The sequence below is a fragment of the Uloborus diversus genome, chromosome 1, assembly GCF_026930045.1.
Source record: "Uloborus diversus isolate 005 chromosome 1, Udiv.v.3.1, whole genome shotgun sequence".
Lineage (NCBI taxonomy): Eukaryota > Metazoa > Arthropoda > Arachnida > Araneae > Uloboridae > Uloborus > Uloborus diversus.
The window spans coordinates 68,125,262-68,135,197 of record NC_072731.1 but is presented as its reverse complement, the minus strand read 5'-3'; the positions used below and the strand labels follow the sequence as shown (position 1 = coordinate 68,135,197).

General features: G+C 34.3%; 1 protein-coding gene across 1 annotated transcript in view; it reads right to left on the bottom strand.

Annotated features, from left to right (window-relative positions):
* Window positions 1–4,253: 4,253 nt before the first annotated feature.
* LOC129230277 (VIP36-like protein) overlaps window positions 4,254–9,936 on the bottom strand; it is a 43,859-nt gene continuing 38,176 nt past the window's right edge. The window contains exons 7-9 of the mRNA XM_054864680.1: window positions 9,346–9,398; window positions 8,180–8,237; window positions 4,254–4,519 (exon numbers count right to left, since the gene is read on the bottom strand). Of these exons, the coding sequence (XP_054720655.1) occupies window positions 4,311–4,519; window positions 8,180–8,237; window positions 9,346–9,398 (320 nt within the window). The 3' untranslated portion in view covers window positions 4,254–4,310. The remainder of the gene's footprint in view (window positions 4,520–8,179; window positions 8,238–9,345; window positions 9,399–9,936) is intronic.

The following is a 9,936-nucleotide window of genomic DNA, read 5'->3' as shown; positions in this document are numbered from 1 at the left end:
TATACTTCCATATCGATGTACTCACTTAAAAGTTCAATCCTTCTACTTTCAGAGAAAAAAAAATAGTTGGGATTTGTTTTTGTTTTTTTCAATTGAAATTTTGCCCTGCCAATATTGCATTAAAAAAAGTTATTAGATTGTTGACTAGGAAAATTTATTTAAGGCGAAGGTAGGGTTTTACAGTTTAAAAAAAGTGATTTTTTTTTTCTTCTTTTTTTATTTCGTCTTGTAGTTAAACATATCAAATATATATTCCCAAAATTTCAAGTCGTTTCAAGCGAAATTCTCAAAGTTATAGAGTATTCGATCTCCGTTCCTTCAAACTGTAACTCCAACAGTTGCCGAAGAATGCAAAAAGTTTTTTTACCTTACTTTTTTTTAATATACTAGGGGGCTCTCCCCCTAGTATATTATAAAAAAAATATCACCAACCCCCGAAGATTGCTTCGCAAATCTTTTTTGATTCGCAAAGATTTAAATCGTCAATTAAAAAAAACCCGATTAAAAAAAAATTATGAGCTAGCTCCCTTTGGAAGAAAAAGCACCTCTTCCCTAAGTTTCAAAATATTTTGTACCAACTTGCAGAGCGATAAGGGCTAGGAGGCTCCTGATCATTGCGAAACTACATTTGTGGACGTTTGAAAAGTCGCTTTCACATTCGTGGTCTCTAGTAATATATTTTGCTCTTTATCTCGGAGCTTGAATTGAGTTGAGCCTAAGATTTTCCGTTAAAATCGAAACCCTTAAAATTTATGAAGAAGAAAGAGAATTAAACGAATCGAAAAGACGTAACTATGGCAACGCCAAATAAAACATCAATAATTTGAATGGAAATGAGATTTTTCGAACTTGATTAAAACTGCTTGTAACACTTTTTTTTTCTTTGGAGATAGAAGCAAATTTTTTCTACCATAGATTGAGTTAGATCTGGAGTTAAAAAAAAAAAAAAAGCCGTTCTTTCCAGTGGTGTCAAAAAGAAAACTGTGGAACAATTCCAATTCCTTCACTATTTACTGATTGATTTAATGAAAAAAGTAATGCCTAAATTCAGTGGAGTAGCTAGAAAGGGTCGGTCCGCCCCAAGTGGCACACTTTTGGGGAGGCAGTTTAACACCTTTGATGTGGAAAAAAATCCAAACAAATTAATCATACTTTACATCTATAAAAAGAGGCAAATAAAAAAAATCTTCGAAATGTAAGATTTTGGTTTGATTACGAGAAGAAAAGTTCTACGACTCAAAATATGTGTTGTTCTTATGAGCAGAAGACAGCGTAATTCCTTATTTTTCTCTCCTTTTACCTTAAGTTACAGATTGAATGGACGGCAGTGAGAACTCAAGGGACTAAGTTATTTTTAATGAGGAAGTTACTACAGATATCCAAATTGGGTTGTCTATCAGTGCTAGATCAAGAGAGGGGGGCAAAATGGGCTCCGGTCTCGAGCAGCAACTTCTACACGCATCAAATTTAAGTGAGGAGCCAAAGTGGAGAAGAGGCCTGTGACCCAGACCTACCTAAAGGTATCCAAAGAGAGCCAAAATCTGTGTTTTTTGGGCCTTTAACTTCGGAAAGCTTCTGAGAGAGAGCCCTCGATCCCCAGTCTTTCTTAATGTCACCAAAGGTAAGTAAATATTGCAGTTTTAGGACTTCAATTTCTGAAATTTTCAGGACAGAGAACCGTTTAGCTGGCTCATCTCCTTAACTTGATCAACATGACCTAAAAGTGTGGTTTTTGGGGAGGAGAGTTCATTTTCAAACGATGTTCCGCTGGGAACTTTCAATCTTCCTTTTTTAATAAAAGATAAGATTTAAAATGCTTTTAGACGGGAGAGCTCTCGAGTCTCCCACTTCTTTCCCTGTTTAATCAACGAAGATAGCTTTAAAACTCCTTTTAGATGGCAAAACAAAAAAAAAAAAAAAATTACTGACGGAGCTTCCAAATTATTCCTTCTCTTAACGTCTCCAAACATTGGTTAGACAACAAAACTCCAAACGTTTTTAGACCTTCAATTTCGGAAAAACTACTGAGAGATAGCATCCACACCCTCTTGGAACATCTCACCATATAGCTTAAATTGTGCCATTAAAGCTTTAATATCAAAAAAATTCTGAGGAGAGAACTCGAACACTAAAACCTATCTTTTCCCCTAAAACATGATTAAAGATAGCCTAAAATGTGTTTTTAGAACTTCAATTTCGAACATCCCTAAGGAAGATCCTTAAAACACCTAACTGACCTTAGCTATTCAAATATAGCCAAAAATTTTGTTTTTAAAACTTTACTTTCGAAAAGAGAGACCAGGAAGCTTCCCCGTTACCTTAACTAACGTAGCCAAAAAGATAGTCTAAAATTTATTTAAATTTAAAAAATATTTCGAATGGGAAACCCGAGCCTTCCTTTCTTCCCTAACACTATCAAAGAGAGCCTTCAAATGTCGAAATACTTTCGTATCGAGCACTTAAACCTTCCTCATTCTTCTAACGTCCTCAACTAAAATTGTTACTTTAGAAACTTTAATATTGGAAAATATTCTGGAGAAGCCCCTGATCTCCTAACATCCCCAAAGGATGAAATTGACTTCAGTTTTGAAGAAGTTTCTGCCCCAACCCCCCTTTAATGGCGATTTTTGACATAAAATTAGAAATTTCTCCGAAAGAGGGCCCTGACCCTCCATGTTTTTGTAGGAAGAATACGGATTTTTTTTCACCCCCTTAAATAAAGTTTCCAGTGTCAATAATTTTCTATGGTTTAAAGTATTAGTTATGTCTGAGCAGCAAATAGAGGAACCGCTCCGGTAGGCAGAAAGTGTAGCTACTACGTCATTGCCTAAATTTTAGCTAAACCTAAAAAAATTCGAGCTAAAAACGCAAATAACTCCCGCCGTTTTTAAGTCAGAGCATTGAAACAAATTGCGTAGAACGCGGAAAATTCTACCCTTTCTTAAGATATGTAATATTAATATGTGCAAATAAATTTTCATCCCTTTAATAGGAAATTTACGCGAAATTTGAGCTTAAAAAATTAATTACAAAAAAGAATAATTCAAATTTATACGAGCTGATGTGTGTGCATCACATGACTTCCTTTTGCGCCATTTTAATGTGATTTTCTCATTATTGGCAGTTTTAATGTGATTCAAAAGTTTACTCTCTAAATATCACCAACAGTGGCCAAATTGAAACCAGATTTAAAAAATAATAATAATTTGAATTTTGGCATCTTGAGTTCAAATTATGTTTTTCGCAATCACGTGTGTATCTGTGTGTGTATGTAGGCGTGTGTTTTTAGGTGTGTGTGTGTATGTTATGTATGTGTTTGTGTCTGTTTACAGGCATGATTGTGTGATTGTGTGGGTATGTGTGAGTGCGTATTTGTGTGTGTATGTTATCAATGGGGTCTCCTGGACGCAGGCTCGCCACTGACTTTCTTCCAGAATTTCTTTGAAACCTTACTTTTTACTTCCTTTTACAAAAAAGGAAGTATTGTAATCGCAAAAAAATTTTCACTCAAAAATCGACCGTAATTTCCATTTTGCTCCCCCTCGAATGAATGTTGAGTTTTTTTTTTTCGACGCGAACATACGTGGATAAGTGCCTAAGAACGTATAGACACGCGAAATGTCCATTTTGACGATCCCCGAGTTAATTACAACAAGTTTTCTCGTCACGTCTGTATGTACGTATGTATGAGCATGCGTGCGTGTGCGTATGTATGTTGCATAACTCAAGAACGGTATGTCCTAGAAAGTTGAAATTTGGTGCGTAGACTCCTAGTGGGGTCTAGTTGTACACCTACCCTTTTGGTTGCATTCGGGTGTTTCTAAAGGGGTCTTTTTCCCCTTTTCGATATAAACTCAAGTGGTGTTATAATTTGTCGGACACTTGGCGATATATCGCCAGTCTTTTGGTCGCCAAGTTTTGTCGCCAACTGGGCGACAAATGTGGCGATTTCTTCTTCTTCTTTTTAAAAATTTGGTTTCAATTTGGTCACTGTTGGTGATATTTAGAGAGTAAACTATTGAATCACATTAAAATTGCCACATTAATAATGGGGAAATGATATTAAATTGGAGTAAAAGGAAGTCATGCGATGCACACACATCAGCTCGTTTTTAATATGAAGAGAAAGAGAAAACTGCAGGGAACTGAGATTATGATTATCTTCGTTTTTCTCAAGGATAATTTTTCTTCAACAGTTTTCTTCATCCATAATTTCATATTTAAAGCACACATGTAATATTTATAAATGATACTCAAATGTTGAAATCAGTTTATTTAAAAAATTATAAAATTTATAAATATTTCTTTATTTAAAAGAGTCTTTTTTGCATCCGCTCTTTTCTTTGAGCGCTGTATTTTTTGTATAATGATATTATTACAATAAGTATGACTGCAATGCCTCCAATATAAATGGCCTTCTTTAATAGTGAAGTCGATTGACCTCCGTCATCAATAATTTCTTCTGTGCCACTTGGTTCTTTGGTTTCTGGTCCTTCTTCCACAACTTCCTTGAGCGGTTCTAAAATAGAAAAATATAATATTTTATTTCTGGTAAATATTTTTTAGATGTTCGATTAAAAATTAATGCTGTGGCTGAAGTATTGATGTTTGTAGTGAAGAAAAGCTTCTTAAATTCTACGGGATATATCAGATCCAGTGGCGTACATAGCAACCCTCCCCCTGAGACCCGTGGGCGGGGAGCGCAAGCTGTATAAGGGCGCACCCTCTGAAAAAATAGCACTATGTTAAAATATCTATAAAAAAAATCTTATGAAGAGCGCTGTTATGAATCTTGTGAGGGGTACACCAAAATCTATGTACGCTACTGATCTTTACATAGTATAAAATGAAGTCTCCAAAAGGTTCCCACACAACATAAACTGGTGGAATAGACGTTGAAAAGTCGTCGAATCTGGTCTAAACACTCGTCTATAACTGATCTAAAAACCGCCTGTAACTCGTCGAAATGTCCCCTTAGAACAGTCGAAAGTCGTCTTGTACACGTCTAAAAGACGACTACAATGGATGAAAAATGGTGGAATTAGATCAATAATAGACGATATCCATAGCGCTAGATAACGTTACCAAGAGCAGTTATAGATGATCTAAAAAACGTCTTCTAGGTGCGCTTATTAACGCAGCACACCTTTTTTCAATTCTGGACTCTGAATTGTAATGTTTATACGACACATTACATTTTCCTTAACTTTTTAACATTCATACATTTTTGTCTAATCTGCCAGTTCAATTTTTTAGTACTTATTGCAATTACACTATTAAACTTAAAACCTTATTTTCAATTTTTCATGTGTGTAAGCTTATTTTTTTATACAACAGTCTTATTTCCATATATCATTTTGAAACAGAAATCATCAACAAGATGAATAAGCTTACCGAAATCAATAACGCGCTATAAAACAGACGCTAAAATATCAGAAGTAAAAAGCGGCGGTGCTGCTCAACGTACGTTGAAGCACGTGCTTCAACACTAACAACATAGCAACAAGTGTTGCCAATTATGTCAATAAATTATAAATATCATCATTGTCATTAATATTTTTTTTAATGAAGTTTAGCCCTTTAACCGTTGTTACATGAACTAATGAACTATTTTTTAATTCACTTTTTTTGCAGCATTTAGCACCACCGCAATCCGCTTTCACCCCCCGCTGTTTGTGTTGATTCTACTGGACACTTTTATTCGAGGTTTAGTAGACGACCCTTGTGGATGATCTAATTTACGTCTGTAAAGGATAACTAATAGACGTCCAATTATAGACGTTTAATAGAACATCTAGAAATGACGTTTATTAGTCGTAGAATAGATATCACCTTTAGATGTAGATGAGTATAGATGAGTTTCGACGAGAAATAGTCGTTTTATAGACGAGTGTGCTGTGTGGGATTGTTGTGAATAAAAGTGTGTTTGAACTCGCAAAACTCAAGAACGACTCGGTCGATTTCGCTGAAATTTTCACAGTTTGTTTCTTTAAGTCCTGAAAAGGTTTGCAGATGAGTTCGAAACAAAATCGCTGAAAAGTTCTTTTTTTTTTCAATTTAGGCCCAATTTTTACATAAATTCCTAAATATGGGGATGAAAAATTACTTGCACATATTAATGTTATATATCGTTGGAAAGAGTAGAGTTTTCCGCGTTCTACGCAATTTGTTTCAATGCTCAAACTTTATTACGGCCGGAGTAATTTACGTTTTCAGCACGAATTTGTTTAAGCTTAGCTGAAATTTAGGCACTACTTTCTTCATTAAATCTATCAATAAAAAGTGAAGGAATTGTCCCACAGTTTTCTTTTTGTCACCATTGGAAAAAACGACATTTTTTACTCTAGATCTATCTCGACCTTTGGTCGAAAAACTAAGCTTCTATTTCCAAAGGAAAAAAAAGTTACAAGCGTTTTTGAATCAAGTTCGAAAAATGTCATCTTTATTCAAGTTTTTAACCATTTTATTTTTGCGTTACCAAGTTTACTTTTTTGAATCCATTGTTTCTTTACTTATTTTGCATTTAATTTCTTCAACTTATTTTATTTCGTGTTTCCATGGTTACGCTTTTAAAACCCATCTTTCGCATTTTAATTTCGTAAAAGTATTTGAATATCTGTCGTCATTGTTTGGAAGGGAAATTTTGTATGATCTTTTTTTTTTTTTTATCCTTCTTTTATTTAAGCCTGTTTGTTGAATATACGTCACTTGAGACAATTTTTATTCTCAAGTAGACCGGGCGACGCAGCTAGTCAAATCTAAAAGAAAAAAATATAGCGTAGGAATGTGTAATAAGTTCAGCCATGTTTAATAGGCAAAGATACAGTGCTATATTCAAAAACGTGCACATAAAAGAGAACACTGACAAACAAGATTTTTCAGAGATTTATCAAGAGGGGGGGGGGGGGTATTTTGTAAAAAAAAATGGGAGTAATAATGATGGTAATAATAAATGAATAATAATAATTATCAAATCAAAAAGGATTTTATTAAAATTTCAAAATCAACTAAATTCATTAGATGTGTTGACTGATTCTATATCTTTGTGAATATCTCTGACAATATCTGTGCATAGATATACGAGGTCTGTCCGAAAAATACGCATAAAAGTTGAATAATAACTTTATTTTAAAATTATTCAGGTATTACAATATTGTCTCCTTCAAAGTACTCTCCCTGAGACAAGATGCACTTCTGCCAACGCCGTTTCCACTGTTGATAACAGTTCTGAAAGTCTTCAGTTGTGATGCTGTTCAGTCCCGGTGTCGTTTCTGCCTTGATGGCTTCCACATCTCTCAAGTGCCCCCTTCAAAGCACCATTTTGCATTTCAGGAACAATAAGAAGTTACAAGGGGCTAAATCGGGTGGATAATGCGGCTGGTCTGTCACGGTGATTGAGCTTCGGTAAGAATTTTGACGCACAATTTCTTCATTTCAAGTTTTTGCATCAAAATTTCGGGAACGATTGTTTTGGGGATTGACAGCTCGTCAGCTATCTGTCAATCTACGGTCTTTAAGAACACAAGCCTGAATACGTTCAACATTTTCATCAGAACTCAATGTCTAGGGGCGTATTGGCCGAGGATCTCCTTTCACCTCTTCACGGCCTTCCCGGTAACTTTTTAACCACTTGTTGACGGTTGGTTCCATCATAGAATTGCCTCCGTGAACTTGTTTCAAACACTCAAAAATATCACGGACATTCCTACCTAGCTTTGCAAGAAATTTAATGTTGATGCGCTGTTCCTCAATCAGAGAGAGCTCCATGCCGACGGCAGGTGTAAAAAGGGTAACTTTCAACAAGCAGCTGCACACTCCTACTTACACGCAGAGCGCTCTGAGTCGAACTAAAGGTGGTGCCACCTGGCAGCGCCTTCTCGACGCCGTGATACGTCACCCTGACTTATTTATACGTATTTTCCGGACAAACCTCGTATTGCTCAATTATTGTCGTATTTTAGTATTGAGTTTTTTTTTCTGTTTTCAAAATGAAATTTACTAATAAATCCTTAACATGAACTTGAACATTAAAAAATATGTTATTTTTAACTACTGTTGTTTAACAAGCACTTCTCAACCGGCATAATTTGAAATTAATTCCGAAAACAAAAGTTTTACTGTGAATCATTTTTGCTTAATTAGGTTTTAAGATAAATAAATAGTATATATATATACTTACTTATTGGAACCTCAATAAATTCAGCTAGTGGAATAACATTGCTTCTATCAACGTATGGCTGTGGAAATGAAAACAAAGTTTAATTTTATATGATGAAAAGTATTAATTGCAATATTTTCAAAATTAATTGTGTCTGTAACCAAGTTACCATAAAGTGCAATGATATGCATTTCAACAAATTTGGCATACATCTTTAACATAGAGTAAACAGTGCTTTGGTTGAAGGGGGAGGGGGACGCCGTCCTCCAAAATATTTTTTTTTTTTTAATGATAAAAATATTACAAAATGTAATGCCAGGGGGTTTCAAACGACATTTTCTTTTAGTGAGCACCCCCGGAACCCAAAGTGAGCTCCCCCAAATATATATTTGGCACCACAGCACTGAGGGTAAATACATGTACTAGTACAGCGTTTCTCAACCTTTTTTGACCCGCGGACCTTTAAAATATTTCAAAAAAAAAAAAAAAATCCTGAACCGGTGAGGTTCTTTCTTTTTTTTTATGTTAAGAAAAAGACTCGCACATTTTTGAAAAGAACAAAATCAGACCGGTAAAATCCCCCCCCCCTCACAATTTTTTTAAAGTAAAAAAATTGACTAACTTTTGATCGCGGAACGTTGTGGGAAAAGTTAGCCGACCAGGAAGGTTTTTTTTTTCCTTTTTACAAAATAAACAAACGTATAATAAAACTTTACTTAATATAAAAGAACTATCATAAAACATATAGATGAAAAGATAGTTAATTATGGTAATAACAATTCATAAGTAGGTACAAATTTGAGAAAAATCATAATCATAAACAAATTTGAAAATTAATCTCAAAATTCAAGCAGAAAATGTATAAAATATTATGTTTCTTTCCCTCCCCTTCCCTCCTTTTATTATTTTTTTTCAGAAAGAAAAAAAAAATCAGTAAGAATCTTTTCTTTATCGTGAAGGAGCAAAAATTTCCGAGAACCGGTAAAATTTTTCTAAGTATCGGTGCCGGTCCGTTGGACTACTGGTTGAAACTGATTGAGAATTGCTGTACTAGTATATTGCACCAGCTACTACCCACCAGTCATGCTATTGAATATAGATATACAAACTCTGCTTCATCTGCTAAAAAGATAACGTTGTCAAATAAAATTATACATAAGGATTTATTTCAAAAAAAGTTTACTTACTTTATCTGGAGAATCTAAGTTCAAACTGGTGACGGAGATAACATCGTGGTTATCTGTAAAAAAAATAGTTTAAATTAGTTTAGGAGCAAAGGATAAACATTATTTCAAAAAGAATGTACAGAGATAGAGGTAGAACTTACATAAAACTTTGGAGGAAAATGCCTATAGAAACCGTTGTATAATTAGTTGGTAATGCAACATAATTAGGTAGCAGATTATTGTTGACTAACAGTATATAATTAGTTCACAGACTATTGTTTGCCAACTTTGTGTAATTAGCAGACTATATATCTTCGGTTTAGAGGTAAAAATCATCAAGTGCATTTTAAGTCAATCTTGAGGTGTTAGCACATTTGGTTACTAAAAGCTGGGATGATTAGTCCAAAATTACAATAATGCCGGCTTAAAACAAAGCTTGAACATCAAGAAAAAAGTTACAACAAAAAATCGCCCATAGTGTTATTTTTATAACTATTTTTTATGTTTTTCCCACATTTCCAGAAATTAATCAAAGTGCACTTAGTGAATTTTTCCCTTTAACTGACGATTTAATTATTTACCAGAATTATTAAAAGTTGTTTGAAAAAAAAA